The following is a 21,722-nucleotide window of genomic DNA, read 5'->3' as shown; positions in this document are numbered from 1 at the left end:
TAGGGAAGGCGGTGTAGCTTGGAGGCCGAATGCCCCTGGGGCTCCATCCCCAGACCCGCAAAAAAAATAAAAAGTTGTCCAACATCACAATGCAAGCACCTCGAGTTCAATTTAATTCCTTTTAAGATATTCACTGTGTGGCAGTTGAAAACCAGCAAAAGCAAGAATGAACTCAGCTGTATGTGCCACAGAATTCCTATTAGCAGGCCCAACAAGATCCCACTGCCACCTCCGTCCACATCCTCAGGTGGTTGGCACACCAAGAGTAGTCACAGCTCAGCCAGCAATAAACAGACATCTTTAGGCCACATTTTCAGAAAGGAAAACATAATTTCAAAGCCAATATCTGAGCTGGGTGTGGTGGCACACACTTGTAATATCAGTACTTGGGAGGCTGAGAAAGAAGGACTGCAGGTTCGCAGCCAGCCTCAGCTACTTAGGGAGGCCCTCTGTAACTTAGCAAGTGAGCTCGGAAGTAAAATGCCCCTGGCTTCTCTCCCCAGTACGAAAAATAAAAGAAAAAACCATGAATTATATAGTAGTGTGTGTATGTATAGAAGAGCCTTGTTTAGTCTGTACGTAAGAGGTGCTGCTAAGGAGGGTGGGGTTGCCGGGCACTCACCTGCTCAGCAGCCCCCGACTCTCGTTTCAGAATGGCCTCAGCTGCCTTGTTGTTCTTGTACGTCATGGCACAGGCAAACGGGGTCAGCCCTTGTCTGTCTCGTGCATTCAGGTGGATGTCAGGATGGGAGATCAACAACTGAATGATGACACTGTGCTGGTTGCTTATGGCCACATGGACAGGTGTTCTTCCTTCTGCATCCTATGGGAACAAGGCACAGGGGGTTTTGCCTCCTTCTTCTTTTTTTTTTTTTTTTTGGCGGTACTGGGGATGGAACCCAGGGGCATCTACCTCCAAGCTACACTTGCTACATTAAAATACCAAGCCCTGTATTTTATTTTTATTTATTTTTATTATATTTGTGTTTGTTTATTTATTTATTTTTGGTGGCACTGGGGTTCCTGGAAACCCTTCTACCTCCGGGCTACACTCCCAGACACCTATTTTTTATATTTTTATTTGGAAACAGGGTCTCTTAAAGTCAGCGAGGCTGGCTTCGAACCTGCGAGATCCTCCTGTCTCCGCCTCCCAAGCTCAGAGATTACAAGCATGCGCCACCATGCCCGGAATTTATTCTTTATTTTGAAACAGGGTCTCAAGAGCTTCACTAAGTAGCTGAGGCTGTCTGTGAACCTGGATCCTCCTGTCTCAGCCTCCCAAATGATGGGATTACAAGCGTGCACCACCAAGCCCAGCTTTTCCCCCTCATTTTTGTGGGACTAGGAATTAAACCCAGAGGAATTCTACTTTAAAACTGTACTCCATGGGCCGGGCGTGGTGGCGCACGCTTGTAATCCCCGCGCTTGGGAGGCAGAGACAGGAGGATCGCGCAGGTTCGAAGCCAGCCACACGCGCTGGCTTAGGAGACCCTGTTTCCAAATAAAAATGTAAAAATAGGTCTGGGAGTGTAGCCCGGAGGTAGAAGGGCTTCCAGGAACCCCAGGACCACCCAAAAAAAAAAAAAAAAAAAAAACTGTACTCCAGCCCTTTTTATTTTTTGTTTTTCAAACAGGGTCTCACTATTTTGCTGAGAGCCTTACTAAATTGTTGAGGCTGGTTTCAAGTCTCATCCTCCTGGGTCAGCCTCTCAAGTACTGAAATTTTAGGCATGTGCCACCACACCCAGCCAAAACACAAATTTTAAATTCCAGTTGAACGATAAAACTCAGGGAAAATATCATAAACTTATTTGTTTGAGAAGATCTGTTCATTTTCAGTTCCAAGTAATAGCGCTCCCAATCTATCGACAAGGCCTCAGATATAAATCCTCAAAGGCAAGCTGGGTTGGTGTCACACACTTGTAATCCTAATACTTGGGAGGCTGAGACAGGAGGATCACAGGTTCCAGGCCAGCCTCGGCTATTTAGCAAGATCCTGTTTCAGGGAAAAAAGGGCTGAGGGAGGAGGATGTGGTGGTTCACACCTGTAATCCCAGTGCTTGGGGAGGCTGAGACAAGAGGTAGGTTTATGGACAGCTCAGCAACCTAGTAAGACTGTTTCAAAACAAAAAAAAAATGTAGCCAAGCGTGGTGGTGCATTCTTATAATGCTAGTACTTGGGAAGCTACGCCAGAGGATTGCAGGTTCTCAGCCAGCTTCAGCAACTTAGCAAGAGGCCCTCTACAACTAAGTGAGACCATGTTTAAAAAAAAAAAAAAAAAAAAAAGGCAGGCATGGTAGTGAAAACTTACCTCAATGTAGTGAACACTTATAATCCTAGTACTTGGTAGGCTGAGACAGGAGGATCACAGGTTCAAGGACAGCCTCAGCAAGTAGTGAGACTCTCATCTACCTAGCAAGACCCTGTTTCAAAATAAGAATAAAATTTGGCTGGGGGTATAGCTCAATCCCCAGTACCACAAAAGAAAATACTAGAATAGGCTAGAATACTGAAATACATCGAGGACATAAAACTCCTTTTATGCCAGGCATGGTGGCTCATGTCTGTCATCCTAGTACTTGGGAATCTGAGACAGGAAGATCACAGGTTCAGTGACAGCCTCAGCAGCCTAGAAGACCTTGTTTCAAAATAAAAAATAAAATAGGGCTGAGGGTAAAGCTTGGAGGTAGAATGTTCCAGGTTTAATCTCTAGTACAGAATAAAACAAAAAACAAAAACCCTCCTATTATGGACCATCATTGTAAACACAGTACTCAGGTCTGAAACTAAACTAGCTAGCTCAGTGGAGATCTCTAAGGGAGAACAAGGAGAAAGGAATGACAGACAAGAAGACTCTACCGATGTTGCAGCAAGAACGAAGGCATGGTCAAGCCTGAAAGCAGGCAAGGACGAGACAAGCTGTGCCACGCAGGAGCCACTTGCACACGCCACGCTGTGACACAAACTCGGAAAGGCAACCTTGGCTAAAATGTGGCCCTACCCAGGCCTGCCAAGCCCAGTGGGTAACCAAGGGTAGGATGATGCTTGGTATCTCTGCCTTCATTTCATATCCTTCTCCTTTATTACCTTAAACTCTGTGGCCTACTCAGCTATACAGGTAGAAATGTTAATCATTTACCAAGTATTCCTCTAGCCAGGTGTGGTGGCACATGCTTGTAATCCCAGCATTTGGGAGGCTGAGACAGGAGGATTCGGGTTCATGACCAGCCTTAGCTACTTAGCGAGGCCCTTTGCAACTCAGTGAGACCCTGCTTCAAAATAAAGAATAAGAAAATAGGGCTGGGTGTGTCGCTCAGAAGTAGAATGCCCCTGGGTTCCATCCTCAGTAACGTAAAAAAAAAAAAGAAAGTATTCCTCTAAAACCTACTAATATGCCCATACCTGTAATTCTAGTACATTGGAGGCTGAGAGAGGAGGATCACAGGTTCCAGGCCAGCCTCAGCAACTTAGTGAGACCCTCAGTAACCTAGTGAGACCCTGTTCCAAACAAAAAATAAAAAGAGCTGGGAGTATAGCTCATAGCCACTAGGTAGGAGAGACAGAAAGAAGAGGAGGAGGAGGAGGAGGAGGAGGAGGAGGAGGAGGAGGAGGAGGAGGAGGAGGAGGAGGAGGAGGAGAGGAAAAGGGGGAAAGAAGAGAGGGAGGGGGAGTGTGTGTGCGTGTGTGTGTGTGTGTGTGTGTTTTATTGAAAATTGAACTCAGGAGCAATTTTACCTCTGAGCTACATACCCAGCCATGTTTAATATTTTTAATTTTGAAACAAGAGTCTCACCATGTTGCAATGGGCCTTATTAAGTTGCTGAGGTTTTACTTCAACCTGAGATCCTCCTGTCTCAGCTCATTTCTATTTTTCACACAGGATCTGGCTAAGTTGTAGAGGCTGTCCTCAAACGTGTGATCCTCCTGTATCAGCCTCCCAAGTACCTGGATTACAACCATGCACCACCATGCCTGGCTGAGACCCTGTTTTAAAATATAAAACAAGACCCTGGCAAGGTGGCCCACTCTTATAATCCCAGTACTTGGAAAGTTGAGACAGGAGGATCACCACAGGTTTGCAGCCAGCTACTTAGGCTCTGCACAACTTAGTGAGATCCTCCTTCAAAATAAAAAATAAAAATAAAGGCTGGGGGTATAGAATACCTTTGGGTTGAATCACCAGTACAGCAAAAAATAAAGTAAAAAAAAAAAAAAAAAAAAAAAAGCCAGGAATGGTAGATGGTGGTGCATTCTTGTAGTCCCAGAGTACTTGGAAGACTGAGATAAGAGGATCTTAGATTCAAGGAGAACCTGAGCAAGTAGTGAAATTCTCATCAACCTAAAGAGACCCTGTTTCAAATAAAAATAAAAAGCCTGTCGTGGTGGTACACACTTGTAATCCTGGTACTTGGGAAGCTGAGACAGGAGGATCAGGGTTCTCAGTCAGCCTCAAATACTTAGTAAGGCCCTCTACAACTTAGTGAAACCCTGTTTCAAATAAAAAAGAATAAAAAATAAGGCTGCAGATGTAGGCCGGTGGTAAAATGTCTCTGGGCTCAATCCCCAACATCACAAAAAATAAAATAAGCCAGGTGTGATGGTGTACGCTTGTAATCCCAGCATTTGGGGGGCTGAAAAGGGAGGACCACAGTGTGTGGGCAGCCTTAGCTACCTAGTGAGGCCTTCAGCAATTTCGTGAGATCTGTTTTTGTTTTGTTTTGTTGTTATTGTTGGAGGGTCTGGGGGTGGAATGCAGGGGCATTCAACCTCTGAGCCACATGTCCTGCCCTATTTTTTTATTCTAAAACAGGGCCTCACTAAGTTGGGGAAGGCCTAAGTAGCTGAGGCTGTCCGTGAACTGCGATCCTCTGTTCTCAGCCTCCCAAATGCTGGGATTACAAGCATACCCCACCATGCCTAGCTCCAGAGACTGTTTCAAAATAAAGAATAAAAAATAGTGCTGTGGGTATAGTTCTGAGGTAGAATGTCCCTGGGTTCCATCCCCAGTACTGGAAAAAAAAAAAAAAAAGGTTTAGCTTGGAGGTAGAATGCTCTGGGTTCCATCTCCAGTATCCTAAAATAAAAAAAATTTAAAAATAGGGTAAGGGGTGTGGTGCAGGGCTAGGATGCCCCTGGGTTCAACTCCCAGTATCACAAAACAAACAAACAAAAATTAGGGCTTGGGGTATATTTCTTATGTAGTATGCCCCTGGGTACAATCCTCAGTACTACACATACAAAATAAATAAATTTTGTATGGGGCCAGTGAGGCCAGGATCAGAGCCTGCCATGCGGCAAGGCCAGTGCTGGGGCCACCGACGCCAGGATCAGAGCCTGCCATGAGGCGAGGCAAGGCTGGTACCGGGGCCAGCATGGATGGGATTGGAGCCTGCCGTAAGGCAAGGCCAGTGCTGGGGCCTCCAAGGCTAGGATCGGAGCCTGCCGGTGGCAAGGCCAGTGCCAGGGCTTGCAAGGCCAGGATTGAAGCCTGCCAGGAGGTAAGGTGGGTGCTGGGGCCAGCAAGGCTGGGATCGGAGCCTGACGTGCGGCGAGGCCTGTGTTGGGGCCTTCGAGGCCAGGATCAGAGCCTGCAGGGCAGTGAGGTCAGTGCCAAGGCAAGCGAGGCCAGGACCAGAGTCAGCCATGCAGCGAGGCTGGTGCTGGGGCCAGCGAGGCCGGGATCGGAGCCTGCCAGGTGTTGAGGCCGGTGCTGGGACCTGCAAGGCTGGGATTGGAGCCTGCCATGTGGCTAGGCCGGTGCTGGGGCCAGCGAGGCCAGGATTGGAGCCTGCCATGGGACAAGGCCGTTGTTGGGGCCTTAGAGGCCAGGATCAGAGCCCACCGTGAGTCGAGGCCAGTACAGGTGACAGCGAGGCTGGGGTCAGAGCCTGCTTTTGTGGCGAGGCCGGTGCCAGGGGGCCTGCCAGGCTGGGATTGGAGCTTGTCTGGCAGCAAGGCCAGTTCTGGGGCCAACAAGGCTGGGTCTGGAGCCTGCAGTGTGGCAAGGCCGTTGCCGGGGCCTCCAAGGCCAGGATAGGAGAATGCTGGGTGGCGAGGCTGGTGTGAAGGCCTGCTAGGCCAGGATTAAAGCCTGCCATGAGGTGAAGCCGGTTTTGGGCCAGTGAGGTCGGTTTGGAACCTGCAGTGCGGTAAGGCCGGTGACGGGGCCTGGGAGGCTGGGATCAGAGCCTGTTGTGTGGTGAGGCCAGTCCCGGGGCCTTTCGAGAGTGGGATCGGAGGCTGCAATGAGGCATCCACAGGGAAGTATCACAGAAAATAAAAATTCAGATGCTTTCGCTAATATGAAAAAAGCTAGGAAGAAATGGATAATAGGTGGAAATCTAGTTGAAGAAAGGGATCCATGGAGGAGCAATTAAGGTGACCTATCAGAGGGGGTAGGTGGAAAGATGGAATCTCTTTAAAGCACATGATGTACTTAAACAAATATATCAAAGTCAATCACTAAATCAAGCATGGGATCGAGGGAGGGGGAGGGAATGGGATGGGGACTGGATAAAGGCTAATTGGGTGATGTGTGCGTGTATAGCTTTACAAGTCTTGTATTCCATTGAGATGTTTGACTACAATGCACCAATAAAAATATATTTAAAAATAAATTAATGAATAACCTAGTAATAAAACGTTTATTAGTGCTGTATTTACCTAACCTCGTTTTTCCCCCTTCAAAACGAGGCAAGCCAGGCGTGGTGGCGCACGCTTGTAATCCCCGCGCTTGGGAGGCAGAGACAGGAGGATCGCGCAGGTTCGAAGCCAGCCGCGCGGGCTGGCTTAGGAGACCCTGTTTCCAAATAAAAAAAATGTAAAAATAGGTCTGGGAGTGTAGCCCGGAGGTAGAAGGTTTCCAGGAACCCCAGTACCACCAAAAAAAAACAAAAACAAAAAAACGAGGCAAATTTGCAGCAGTCCTGTTTCAGCCCCTGGAGAGACACCTAACCATTTTCAGGTGTCCTGCACCTTCCAGGAACATCAGGCTCAATCCCCTCAGAGGACTAAGCAGGACCCTCCAGGACCAGAGGTCTGCTAATGTACTTCCTGAGCAACAAGTGGAAACTGCTCCCTACGAAGTGATAAGGAGAAACTGCCCCCTCAGGTGATAAGAATGTCTCCAGAGCTACCACTGAGTCAAGAATCATCCAAACCACAATTTGACCAAGTCTGCTTAATTATGCATACCTCTTGCCCCTCCCCCAATTCTTCCTCTACTTAAACCTAAAGCTCTTGTCAACACCCTGGATCCAGATGAGATGCTGGATCCCAGTCTTTCCTAATAAGGCTATAAAGCTCTTTTCCTGCTTTTTGCCCTTACCTTTTCTGTTTGGTTTTTGGAGCAAGTGACCAGACCAGGGTTGTTGGAAACTCCCAAGTCAGGCCTCTGGCCTAGGACACCGGCAACAGGAACAAAGCCCTATCCACAGTACATGAGAGCTCTGCAAGGTCCCCTGCCATAAAGGATTTCCCTAACTGTGCACTGACCATGTACCTCCTTGGCAATGAGAAGTGCATACCTGTGCATTTACATTGGCACCAAACTCCAAAAGACACTGCACTGTCTCTTCCAGTCCCCATGAGGCTGCCAGATGCAGGGGTGTCTGCCCATCTCTGGCCTCTTCTTCTCCTTCTCCATCAGCACCTGGTTGTCTGGGACTATTCACATCACAACCACTGAAAGGAATGAAGAAAGAGAAGGAAGGCCATGCTTTATCTACAGGTATGCCGATGAGTGGAGAGCAACAGCCTCATCCAGTCTAGCACAAAGTCAGCAATCCTCAACCCATGGCCTCAAAGACTGGGGTGTAGGTTCCACTGCCATAGAGTATTTTGCAATTAGTCTTAGAGAAGCCTGAGTATCAGAATTATTGCATGTTCCCCAGAAGATTAGCATAGCTGAAACATATTCAAAGCTTGAGAAATATTGCCTTGAAGGTTTCCTAAATAACCATGCCTCCCACCTGTTAGGGCTCATGCTCTTGGTGGTGTCATACAGGTCGACATGGTCTTCTTTGCACGGATTCCTGGCTTTACAGTAGGAAGTGGTGTGATGACTACAGGAGCCCATGCAGGTCCCATAACAGGAATCTGGCTTAACTACTAGTCTTTGACTCAGGCATATGAGGCCCTCCCCTCACGAGTTAGTCAGGCCCTTGGCTAACTTGACAGAATAAAACAGTGAGTCTGAGAGTCTTAACTATGAAAGTCAAACCAGTTACAGGCATGTCAAGACTGGAGGTGGGTTAACAGAAGAGTCAGTTTACAATAAGCTGCATAAGAATATTTCAAGAGATACTTGGGCTCCACAGACCTACGAATAAGAAAGCAGGTGGTGGACTCATTGTTTTCATCAATGGCTCTGTGCAGGAGTGTTTGAAGGCACCCACCAGGTCCTGGGCCCCAGCACGTAGCATCACAGCCATGTCTGACCTACAGAAAAACACAGGTTTCACACAAACATTGTCAAGCAAAGTTGGAAACTTTATTATCAAATCTGAGCTCTAAGGTGGGCAAGGTGACTCACACTTGTAATCCTAGTACTTGGGAGGCTTGAGACAGGAGGATCACAGGTTTGCGGCCATCCTCAGCAAGCTTGTGAGGCCCTCTGCAACTTAGTGAGATCCTGTTTCAAATTAAAAAATAAAATCAGGTTGATGGCATAGCTCAGAGGCAGAATGCCCAAGTTCAATCCTCCGTACCAAACACACAAAAAAGGGGAGATGGTTGATAATTACTTCAATTTGCATCATTCATTAGCTGTTTTTTTTTCCCTTGGGGGGAGAGTTACTGTGTAAATTCATTTATTAGTTTCTCAATAGAGCTCTGTAGCTAGGATGGCGGTGCACACCTGTAATCCCAGTACTTAAAAGGCTGAGACAGGAGGATTGGAGGTTCCAAACCAATCTCAGCAACCTAGCAAGATCCTGTTTCAAAACCAAAAGATAAAAAATAAAGAATAAAAATGTCTGGAAATGTAGCTCAGAGTTAGAATGTCCCAGGTTCAATCCCCAGGAGAGAAACACACACACACACACACACACACACACACACACACACACACACACACACACACTTTCCTCTGTGTGTGTGTGCCCGTGCAAGTTCTTCTACTAGGACTTGTAGGATGAGTTTGGGAAATATTAATATTCAATTAGTGCCTCTAGAGCTGTATCAAAGAAGGGAAAGAAAACAAAGGTCCCTGTTTATACATGTATTCATAAACCCCCAGCAATATATACAGGTAATCTCAATGACACAAAAGCCACCCAGGTGCAAAATGCCCCAATGCTGCACTGCAGGCCCTTCAGAGAACTAAATGAGAAATTCCAAAGTTCACCTCCACTACTGTGGCCTGTCTTGTAAACAAAGGAGACAAACCTGAGATTTAGGGATTTACTGCTATGGTGATGGTGAGGGGAGCCCACCTCAAATTAACCCCCCAGAAGACTCTTCAGGAAAAGCCTCCACTCTAGCTTGTTGATGGTCTTCTTGGTAAACACAGACTAAAAACAAAAGTATTGGCCAAGGACATGTTTCAACTGCTTGCCTTTTGCCCAATTTGGTAGGTGGCAGACTGCTTGGTCCTGTGATTGCTATGCAGGCACCGAACCCACCTCTGACACAAAGTCTCCCATGGTAAGCTAATGTCATGTTTGTCTCACCAGAGTGGATGCGATGTCTTCCAGGTTATGTGCCAAGGCAAGCCAGAGCGGGGGGTCGCCTTTTTCATCTGAAACAGACATGTCAGCTCCTCGGGTACATATAGCGTCAACTACAAGTGGAAGCTGATTCCTGATGGCCAGCTGAAGGGCTGTCTCCCCATCCTGAGTCCTGCTAGGACAAACACCAAAGTCAAAACCAATATCTGTAGCTGGAGCCAAAGGATAAAGGAGACAGCATTCCAGAGTCCAGACCCCATAGTATCCATTAAATACACTTTGTTCACAGTCACAATTTCCTGAGGGAATTAAACCTGTCAGAGTTCAGAATTAAACTCTGTTTAGAAAATACAGCCATGCTACCCTACTGCACCCAGACAGTAACTGAGCAATGTACCAACCTGCTCTATCTTAAAGGAGGGTAGCTGTAATTTATTTCTAGTCAACAGAAGCATCTTATTAAAATGTCCACAACAAAAATGTAACCATAACCACCCACCTGAAAAAATACTTCTTTGACCCAGACATTCAAGGTCACTTGACATTAAAGATAAATGCCTTGCTGGCAGACAGACAGACATACACACACACACACACACACACACACACACACACACACACACACGTCTTTGAAGATACAATCACACAAGGCATGGTGGCACACCCTTGTAATCCCAGTACTTGAGAAGCTGAGACAGAAGTATTACAGGTTCTCAGCCAGCCTCAGCTACTTAGTGAGGCCCTATTTCCAAATAAAGAATAAAAAATAGGGCTGGGGAAGCCAGGTGTGGTGGCGCACACTTGTAATCCCAGCATTTCGGAGGCTGACACAGGAGGATCGCGGTTCGCACACAGCCTCAGCTACTTAGTGAGGTCCTTTGCAACCCAGTGAGACCCTGTTTCAAAATAAAGGATAAAAAATAAGGCTGGGGGTATAGCTCAGAGGTAGAATGTCCCTGGGTTCCATCTGCTGTAGCAAACACACACACACACACACACACACACACACACACACACACACACTCAAATACAGTCAATAAAAATCTTACTGGCTTTCCTTCCACTAAGCCTTGTTTGTAGTTTAATTGTTGGGATAATCTTTATAACTGAAATTCCTATTTAAAAATTAAGGAGCCAGGCATGGTGTCACAGGCCTATAAACCTAGTACTTCGGAGGCTGAGACAGGAGGATTGAAGGTTTGAGACCAGAATTAGTAACTCAATGAGACTTTCAGCAACCCAATGGAACTCTGTTTCAAAATAAAAAGTAATAAAAGGGCTGGAGATGTAGCTGGGAGACAGAATACCCCTGGATTCAATCTCCAGAACCACAAAACAAACAAACAAAAGAAGAATTGACTTTGGGTTGTACTTTATGAGATCTGTGCAAAACTGTGCACTGGTCCTAAAAGGTTCTGCCAAGAGCAAAGTTCAATTTCCCTTCACCATCAGTAGATAATATTCCACTTACAATAGTCTGATGACATTATTTATATAGGCTTATTACATTCAGTTTGCATTTGTACTTTGGTAGAGCTGTTGTTCCCTTCTGTTATTTAGTAAGAAATAAAAATTATCCCTATGGCCACGGCTATGCTTTTGAGCCATCTGAGCAGGTAAGTGTGATCTGATAGTACAGTGAAGAGCACTATCTCATCCTACCTGACGTTTATATCCGCCTGATGCTCCAGGAGGAAGAGTGCACTCTTGCTATCCTGCCGCTGTATGGCCATGTGCAGCAAGGTCTGCCCGTTTGACATGGTGTCATTGATGGAAGCCCCAGAGCCCAGCAGCTGGGCTGCGATCGTATGCATGCCTAGAGAATAAGCAAGCCCTGTTAATACAGGTTTAAGTGTTCCCACTTCCGCAGCATCTTACTACAATGAACATCCTCTCGACTTCTCAAAGCCAGCAGTTTCCCCTGGATATTACCAGTTTAATAAACAGAAAGGTTAGTTTATGGACAAATAATTAGCCTCACTTTCCTCCCTGCCCCCCTCTCTTATCCACCCAACTACTGTGCTGATGTCTATCTGTCTGCAGATGTCAATAGCCTCTAGCACCGCCTTACCAGTCCATAATGCAAGGCCCAGCACAGTCTGATCTCGGGAATCCTTGAGGCTAAAGTCCGGGATAATTTGTAAGTTGTTGGTAGCATGAAGAGCATTAGCTGCAATTTTTCAAAAGGAAAAGAATACATGATATCACCATCCCATAGATCACATTTAAAGCATTCAAAAGAGCTGGGCATGATAGTGCACACTTGTAATCCCAGGACTTGGGAGGCTAAGACAGGAGGACTGTGGGTTTGAAGACATCCTCAGCAAATAGTGAGACTCTCAGCAACCTCAGACCCTGTCTTCAAACAAAAATTTAAGGTTGGGCATGGTGGTGCACGCTTGTAATCCCAGCATTCGGGAGGCTGAGACAGAAGACCATGGTTCATGGCCAGCCTCAGCTACTTAGGTCCTTTGCAACTCAGTGAGACCCTGTTTAAAGAATAAAGTCAGGTGTGGTGGCACACACTTGTAATCCCAGCACTTGGGAGGCTGAGACAGGAGGATTGTGGTTTGTGGCCAGCCTCAGCAACTTAGTGAGACCCTGTTTCAAGCTAAAGAAAAAAAATAGGACTAGGGGTATAGCTCAGAGGTAGAATGCCCCTGGGTTCCATCCTCAGTACCCCCCAACACACACACACAAAATAAATAAATAGAGGGAAGGAAGGAAGGAAGGAAGGAAGGAAGGAAGGAAGGAAGGAAGGAAGGAAGGAAGGAAAAAAAATAGGGTCGGGGTATAGCTGGGAGGTAGAATGCCCCTGGGTTCCATCCCTAACACTGGGGAAAAAAAAAAGGTTTGGGGGTGAGGCTCAGAGGTATAATGCCCTTGAGTTCAAGCCCCATTAACTAACACACACACACACACACACACACACACACACACACACACACACACAGCATTCAAAAGAACAAGAATTCAGTTACAAACTAACTGGCTATAATATGAACACTGACTCAAAAAGAACAGATATATCTTCTCATGGGTAACAAAGTATATAACGGATAATTTCAAAAATATCTTGAAACACTGACTCCTGACCGCATGGTGGCTCACACATTTCTTAATCCCAGTACTTGGGAGGCGGAAGCAGGAGAACTGCAGGTTCAGGGCCAGCCTCAGCCATTTGAGGCACCCCGAAACTTAGTGAGACTGTTTCAAAATAAGAATAAAAAATAAAGCTAGGGGTACAGCTTGAAGGCAGAATTGTCCTGGGTTCAATCCGCAGTACTGCAAAAACACAACAAAACAAAAAACACTGATCCTTATATAAAGAAACTGACTCCACTATGCAAACATACTATATGATTAATAAAAATGGGATTAAAACAATGTCCAGCCAATGTTTTCCTAAAAATTCATATAATCTTTATGTTCCTATAAGGACCAAGAAAAAACAGGCACATTTTACCTAAAACCTTACATCCCTCCAGAAGCACAATGCTAAAAAGTACTGGACTTCTTAGAATTGAGGCAAGAATAGGCCAGGCGTGGTGGCGCACGCTTGTAATCCCAGCATTTGGGAGGCTAAGATAGGAGGATCATGGTTCGAGGACAGCCTCAGCTACGTAGTGAGGCCTTCTGCAACTTAGTGAGACCGTTTCAAGATAAAGAATAAAATACAGGGCAGGGGATGTAGATCGGAGGTCAAATGCCCCTAGGTTCCATCCCCACACCCACACCAGAAAAAAAAAAGGGGGGGGGGATTGAGGTAATAGGACAGAAAAGAGACAACCTCTGGCTGAGAGAAGCACGTCTCCAGAGCAGGGCTTTTTCCCAGCTCCCCTCTCATAAGTCAATTCCAAGGAGGCTCCAAGACAGATGAGAACTGACTGGCTCATGGAGGACCTGCCTGAGCAGAGGTGGTGAAACAGGCAAGCACCATCCTGAAAGCACACACTGGGAAACACTGTAGTCAAGAGCCAGACTATAGACTTACCTTATTTAAACTAAAAGGATGCTTTTGGTAAGAGACTTACCAATACAAGAACTGTCAACTCTGTAATGAACTACCTGAACTATTGTTCACAAGTCAAATTATTGGGCAGAATTCCCAATCACCTACCTTTCTGCTCCAGGATGACAGACACCACATCTGGATGATTATAGGCAATTGCCATGTGTAGTGGTGTCTGCAGATAAACACCGTCCATGTAACTGGTCAGGGACGCAGCCTCCTTTGGCAAAGGCAGAGCCTCCTCTGTCTGCAGATTGGGATTGGCACCTTGCTGCAGGAGCTCTGCTGTGAGGTTGGCCAGGCCATGCCGACAAGCTGTATGCAATGGGGTTTCTCCCTGAATGGAAACAAACGGCCCAAACCTAAGCACCTAAAGGCCAGGAAGGCAGACAGCACAGTGCCAGGCTCAGCCCTGCGTCGCCCTGTCACCAGTTGTGATTTCACTCATGCCAGTCAGCACTGCATCATCCTGTTACCATGTCTGACACTTTGATTCTCTACAAGAACTCAATATTGTTTTGTGAAAAATAATAGATCATACCCTTTTTCCTTAAAGATTCTCCTTTCCCACTACTGTTTTTTTTTTTTTTGGGGGGGGGGGTGGTACTGGGGTTCCTGGAAACCCTTCTCCAGGCTACATTCCCAGACTATTGTGTATTTTTATTTTGGAAACAGGGTCTGCGCCATCCTCCTGTCTCTGCCTCCCAAGCGAGGGGATTACAAGCGCCACACCCGGCACTTTCCCACTACTTTTAACTCTTCTAATTGAGCTTTTGTAATATCCATATTTCTAACTATTGTTCATTTATTGTTGTCTCTCCATTTTCCAGCGTCACACTTTATCTGTGGGACTTGCCACTGTGGACAATAAGGATTAAGTACTTTTACTACTGAGCCCACAGGCACCTTCCTATCCCACATCCTACCCACAGAACTGAGTTGTGGTGAGAGCCCTCCCAAGTCTACCTCTGCCCAGCCCTCCTTCTGCACATTCTCACTGGCTTTTCTTCCTTTTTTTTTTTTTTTTTTTTTTTTTTTTGCAGTAATGAGGATTGAACCCAAGGCATTTTACCTCTGAGCTATACCCCCAACCCTATTTTTATTCTTTAAAACAGGGCCTCACTAAAAGCTGAGGGTGGCTGCACACCTGTGATCCTCCTGAGTGCTGGGATTACAAGCACGGAGACTATACCTGGCCTGAGTGTGCTTTTCTACTTCCTCAGCTTCCACCAGCATATACCAGGTCTCCAGCCTGCATGCGTGCGTGCATGAGAGAGAGAAATACTGGTGCTGAAACCCAAGGGCATTCTACCTCTGTGCTATATCCCCAGCCCTATTTTGTTTTTTTCTTTTGAAACAGGGCCTCATTAAGGTCTGAGGCTGGCTGCAAACCTCTTCTCAGCCTCTCAGGTACTGGGATTAGAGGCATGCGCCACCGCCAGCCTTGTTTTTTGCACCCAGTTTTCCCACTGCCAGCTAATTGTCCCTGACTAAATATTTAGAATTCAACATCAAAATGGAATTTACTCCCTCCACACAGTTTCTCCTCTTAGTCAGCTTTCTCTTCCTTTTTGTGGATGCACCAAGATAGGGGTGTGTGTGTGTGTGTGTGTGTGTGTGTGTGTGTGTGTGTGTGTGTGTGTGTGTGTTACTGGGGATTGAACCCAGGTGCATTCTGCCTCTGAGTTACAACCCCAGCCCTTTATTGTTTGAAAATTGGCTCGGTAAGATGCTGAACGTCTTGCTACACAGATGATGCTGTCCTAGGACATGGATCTCCCTGTCTCAACCCCCTGAATACTGGGGTTGCAGCATCATGCCCAGCTCCAAAACAGCTTTAATACATCTTTTGCCACTGCTCCTGGAAATCAGAAGCAGTCATGGCCACTGACTGCAATTATGCAATTCATGTCCTCCGTAATCTCCTGCTTTAGATCTAAATCCAGTGTAAGGTCAGGACAGCTCACAATGTTTGTCTAGATGATTCCCACCTAGCTCCAGCCTAGACTCAACGGAACAGCCACCATGCTACCTATCCCAGGCAGCTCTCACAACTCTAAAATGATCATATTGTTCTTCTGCCCCAAACCCTTCTGTGTATCTCCTCCCATATGATAAAGCCCAAATGTCTTAAGCCAGAATTCCAACACTTTCTCCACAGTGGCTCTGACTTGTTTGACATCAGGTCTCTCCTACACCTCTGCATCTCAGGTTTCACGCAGTTTTTCTATGAAGGGCAGAGAGAAGGACTGAGAGCTGATAGACAATACAGTGTCCTGATAGGATTTTTTTAAGTTAGGAAACAGAGCATGCTTCTACATTATTAGAAATGAATAGTGGGCAAAATTGATAGAAAAAAAAAATAGACAAATGCTGGTAAAAGCAAAGTGACTGAGAAAGTTAGAGGATGAGAGGCAGGGCCCAAAACAGAGAAACTAGGGTGCAGCTCACTTGTAGAGTGGGGGCCTAGAATGCATGAGGTTTAGGGTTCTACCCAGCGGTGGAAGGGGACTTCAAGGAGTACAAGTACTCCACTCCAGCTCAAGTACAGGCCATTTGTGTAGAGATGAGATTCATAGAGAAAAGGAGAGCACTACCTCTCCCCTGTGCTCCCCAGATACTCTGATATTTCGCAGATTTGCCAAGCTTATCTTTTGCCCCAGTGCAAGACAGTATGCAACTAAACATCCTAGTATCGAGTTTCTTTTTGTGTATATTGCACTGGGGATTGAAGCTGGGAGCCTTCTACCTCCAAGCTATACCGCTAGCCCCACTTTTATTTTTTTATTTGGAAACAGGGTCTTGCTAGGTTGATGAGAAAGAATCTCACTACTTGCTGAGACTGTCCTTGAACCTGTGATCCTCCTGTCTCAGCCTTGCAAGCACTAGGATTAGAAGCATGCAGCATCATGCTCAGCTGTATCCAGGTCTTAATATTGGCTACATTACTTACAACCTCTTGGAGCCTTAAATTCATGGATTAAGGAACTTATACAAGTAGAAAACATCTCTTTCTCTTTAATCCCTAACATTACATGCTGTTTCTAATCCATTGTGAGAACTTTAAGAGATAATATCCTTAAAGCTCCTAGCACAAATTTGATGTAAAATATATATGATCTTAAAGATAAGCACATCCCCTACTGAATCTGAAAATAACAAAGTAAAAATAACTTAATATCCAGGCGAGGTGGCCCACACTTGTAATCCCAGGATTCAGGAGGCTGAGACAGGAGGATCACAGTTCACGGACAGCCTCAACTACTTAGTGAGGCCCTTTGCAACTTGGTGAGACCCTGTTTCAAAATAAAGAATAAAAAAGTAGGGCTGGGGGTGTAGCTTGGAGGTAGAATGCCCCTGGGGTTCCATCCCCAGAATTGAGAAAAAAAAAAAAAAAAAGAAAAGAAAAACTAGATTTTAATACCTAATGTCCCAGACACTATGTTAATATACACTTAAATATATACTTTGCTTTGATCTTACCCCTTACCTATGACATCAAGATTAACTCCATTTTATAGAAGAGAAAACAAAAGCTCAGAAAGGTTAAGAAACTTGCCTAAGACTATAACAAGAACGCAGGGTGTGGTGGCACACACTTGTAATTCCAGCATTATTGAGGCTAAGACAGGAGAATCGTGGTTTGTGGACAGCCTCAGCTACTTAGTGAGGCCCTCCATAACTTAGTAAGACCCTGTTTCAAAAATAAAGAATAAAATATGGAGCTAGAGCTTTTAGCTCAGAGGTAAAATGCCCCTGGGTTCTATGACCAGTACCGGGAAAAAAAAAAAAAGAAAAAAAAAAACCCTATGAGAGAAAATGGAAAACCTGGTAAACCCAGTAATGTCTAACCTCCAAAGCAGTTTTTTTCCCCCGCAGTACTGGGAACTGAACTCAGGGCAATTCTACCTCTGAGGTACACCCCCAGCCAGCTCCAATTCTGTATTCTTTATTTTGAAACAGGGTTTCACTAAATTGTGGTGGCCCACACTAAGTAGCTGAGGCTGGATATGAACCTATTATCCTTGTGTCTCAGCCTCCCAAGTACTGGGATTACAAACATATGTCACCACGCCTGGCTCAAAGCAGTATTTGTATGTATGTATGTATGTATGTATGTATGTATGAATGTATGTATTTATTTATTAATTATGGAACTCAGGGGGATTTCTACCTATGAGCTACATCCCTATCCCTATTTTATTTTGAAACAGGATCTCACCGGGTTGGTGAATCTCACTAATGGCTGAGGCTATCCTTGAACCTGTGGTCCTCCTGTCTCACCCTTTCAAGTAATGGGATTAAAAGTGTCTAACCCCACCTGGCTCAAAGTAATATTTTTAACCAAATCCTGCGGAGTAGCTGCTCTTATCCACAGGGGATATGTTCTAAGACCTCTCCCAGATGATGCCTGAAGCCATATATACTATGTTTTTTTCTACACATATGTACTTATGATAAAGTTTATATATCTAAATTAGTCACAGAAGGGGATTAACAATAACTAGTAATAAAATAAAACAACTATAACAATATAGCATAAAGTTACATAAATGTGGTCTTTCTCTCTTAAAATATCTGTTGTTCTGACAAGTATAATGGTGCATGCGTATAATCCCAGTATTTGGAAGGCTGAGACAGCAGGATTGAAAGTTTGAGAACAGCCTCAGCAAGTAGTAAGACTCTCTTCAACCTAGAGAGATCCTGTTTCAAAACAAAAGTAAAACAGAGCTGGGGATGTAACTCAGAGGTAGAATGCCCCTGGATTCAACCGTCCGTCCGTCCGTCCGTCCGTGTCTCTCTCTCTCCCTCTCTCTCTCTCTCTCTCTCACACACACACACACACACACACACACACACACACACACACACAGTCCTAGATTCACCCTTTTTCTTGGGATGTGAGATGGTACCTGTGTGACAAGGTGAAATGAGATGAATGAATGAATGATGTAGGCACTGTACCACAGCACGTTATTAAGAATGACTTGAACAAAGCCCTTCACACTGTAATAGCTAATGTGATAGCTGAGATACCAAGTGACTAAGGGGCAGGTAGCACAAATTTCATGGATATACTAGACAAGGTAAAGATTCACATTCTGGGCAGGGGGAAACAGGACACTGCAAGATTTCATTATACTCCGTTTTTTTTTTGTTTTGTTTTGTTTTTTGTTTGTTGTTGTTTTTTTGTTTTTTGTTTTTTTTTTAAGCAGTACTGGGAATTGAACCCAGTGGGGTTCTACCTCTGAGCTACACCCCCAGCCCTATATTTTATTCCTTATTTTGAAACAGGCTCTAAGTTGCAGAGAACCTCACTAAGTAGCTGAGGTTGTATGCGAACCGTGATCCTCGGGTCTCAGCCTCCCCAATGCTGGGATTATAAGCATGCACCACCATACCCGGCTTATTCTTTATTTTGAAAGAGGGTCTCACTAAGTTAAGGGCCTCACTAATTAAGTAGGTAAGGCTGGGTTTGAGCCTGCGATCCTCGGGTCTCAGCCTCCCAGGTACGAGGATTACAAGCCTGTGTCACCATGCTGGGATCACTCTCCTACTTAGAATGGTGCACAATTTAAAACATGAATTAAGCCATTCATGGCCAGACTCAGCAACCTCATGAGGTCCACTGCAACTTGGCGAGACCCTGTTTCAAAATTTAAAAAAAAAAAGGCTGAAGGTATAGCTCAGAGGTAGCGTGCGCTAGTTCAATCCTTAGTACCACACACCAAAAAAACTTTATGAATTAACTGGGCATGGTAGCACTTTCCTGTAATCCCAGTACTTGGGAGGCTAAAAGAGGAAGATTTTAGGTTTGAGACTAGCATGCAGTAATCTTGTTTCAAAATAAATAATAATAATAATAATAATGTGAAAGTTGTATGTGTCTCAGTGGTAGAACACCCTTGGGTTTAATCTCCAGCAAAACACACACACACACACACACACACACACCTAACTGAATTATTTCTGAAACTTTTCTTTTTTTTGCAGGTCTGGGGATGGAACCCAGGGGCATTCACCTCCAAGCTACACCCCCACACCCCCTTTCCTATTTTTTATTCTTTATTTTCAAACAGGGTCTCACTGAGTTGCTAGGGCCTCACTAAGTAGCTGTGGCTGTCTGCGAACCGCGATCCTACGGTCTCAGCTTGCCGAATGTTGGGATTACAAGCATGCGCCACCACTCCCCACTTGAAACTTTTCATTTATTATTTTTGGACTACAGTTGATCATGGTTAATAGAATCTGCTATAAGTAAAATTGTAGATACGGAGGGATTACTGTACAGTCTGCCTTGTTAGCCTGAGATATAAAATTAATGAGCAATCACACTGAAGAACTCCAGCAAATGCAAAGTATTATGAAATTAAGATGCTGCCAGGTGTGGTGATGCAAGCTTGTAATCCCAGTACTAGGACGGCTGAGACAGGAGGATCATGGGTTCAACAGCAAGCCTCAGCTACTTAGTGAGGCCCTCCACAATTCAGTGAGACCCCTGTTTTATATTAAAGAATAAAAAATAGGGCTGAGAGTGTAGCTCAGAGGTAGAATGGCCCTGGGTTCAGTGCACAGTACTGCAAAAAAAAAAAAAAAAGAAAAATGGATGTTATGGTAGTTTTTTGTGTACATACTTGCTAATCAATCTCTATTAAACTAATAGAGAGGTTCAGGTTCTGATATATGCAACAAATACATAAGAATTAGTTGTTAGCCAGGTACAGTGGCACACATCTCTAATCCCAGAACTCAGGAGCCTGAGACAAGAGGATCACAGCTTCTCGATCAGCCTTAGCAATTTATCGAGGCCCTCTACAACCTAGCAAGACCATGTTTCAAAGTTAAAAAAAAAAAAGCAGCTCAGAAGAATACCCCAAGATTCAATCCCCAGGAGTACAAAAACAGGGAAGAAAAAAATCAGTTGCTGAATTAATTAACTAATATTTGAAGATAGGTGAAGGAATCCATTTTACTCGGGTTTTTAACATATGCATGCATTTTCATAAAAACTGGAAATGAATTGATTTCATTGTTTTTACATGCCTACCACTGCCATTTCTTTCAGAGCCCACTCCTCCTGTCCATCTCCTCACTTACCCACTTGTTTCTGTGGTTAACGTGGGCACCATTGGTTGCCAGGAAAAGAGCTGCTGCCTCATTTCCAGCTCCAGCTGCCCGCTGTAGTAAACAATTTCCTAGAAGAAAATAGGTACAGTCATCCTTCTGATTGCATATACCTGGGGTCAAGTTCAACACCGCACACTGCGCCCTGCCCTTCCTCATCACCACCATACTGCCGACCAGTCCACGCTAGACAGTAGGTTTTAAGTTCCCATAGTCACTGTCTATATGGGGACACAGAGACTAGGAAAGATCCTGGCTGGAGCACCCGTTCTTCTCAATTCCTCACCAGCCACTGCCAAGGACCAGAAGTAAGTTCTATCTCTTTGCTGGAGATGGGTTACAGCAAGGTCTCACCACAGTGGTACTAACATTTGAATAATTCTTTGTTGTGTGGGCTGTCCTGCACATTGTATGATGTTAGGAATATCCCTGGCTTCTATCCATTAAATGTCTGAACGTGAGACAACCAAAAATGTCTATAGATATTGTCAAATACTCTGAGGCAAGGTGTGGAGGAGGGTGGAAATTGTACCTGCTGAGAACTATTGAACCAAATAAAAATGTTCTGCCAAAAATTGCCACTTAGATTCTTCAGTTTTATTCTTAGGGCCTTAAACTGCTTGTTTATGGCTTAGAATCATTTTGCTCAGCACTGTCACTTTTGCTAAGTAAAAATCTTTGCGTGAGTGCCGGGCGTGGTGGCGCACGCTTGTAATCTCCACGCATGGGAGGCGGAGACAGGAGGATCGCGCAGGTTCGAAGCCAGCCTCAGCTACTCAGGCTCTCAGCAACTTAGTGAGACCCTGTTTCCAAATAAAGTATAAAATAGGTCTGGGAGTATAGCCTAAAGGTAGAGAGCCTCTGAGTTCCACCCCCAGTACCACCAAAAAAAAAAAATCTTTGCTTGAGCGTCAGG

General features: G+C 45.1%; 1 protein-coding gene across 2 annotated transcripts in view; it reads right to left on the bottom strand.

The window, feature by feature from the left end:
- ANKFY1 (ankyrin repeat and FYVE domain containing 1) overlaps positions 1-21,722 on the bottom strand; it is a gene marked incomplete at its 3' end in the record, with an annotated part of 82,467 nt that overhangs the window by 12,123 nt on the left and 48,622 nt on the right. Inside the window, exons 10-17 of one of the 2 annotated variants that reach the window (XM_080713276.1) lie at positions 20,780-20,877; positions 13,790-14,018; positions 11,741-11,839; positions 11,332-11,485; positions 9,673-9,844; positions 8,322-8,440; positions 7,528-7,684; positions 623-823 (exon numbers count right to left, since the gene is read on the bottom strand). In XM_080713276.1, the coding sequence (XP_080569402.1) occupies positions 623-823; positions 7,528-7,684; positions 8,322-8,440; positions 9,673-9,844; positions 11,332-11,485; positions 11,741-11,839; positions 13,790-14,018; positions 20,780-20,877 (1,229 nt within the window). The remainder of the gene's footprint in view (positions 1-622; positions 824-7,527; positions 7,685-8,321; positions 8,441-9,672; positions 9,845-11,331; positions 11,486-11,740; positions 11,840-13,789; positions 14,019-20,779; positions 20,878-21,722) is intronic. The other variant, XM_080713277.1, reaches the window with a different exon arrangement.

The sequence above is a fragment of the Muscardinus avellanarius genome (genome assembly GCF_963383645.1).
Source record: "Muscardinus avellanarius genome assembly, chromosome: 16".
Lineage (NCBI taxonomy): Eukaryota > Metazoa > Chordata > Mammalia > Rodentia > Gliridae > Muscardinus > Muscardinus avellanarius.
Note: the sequence above shows the minus strand (reverse complement) of the source record. Positions and strands in the feature narration are given on the sequence as shown.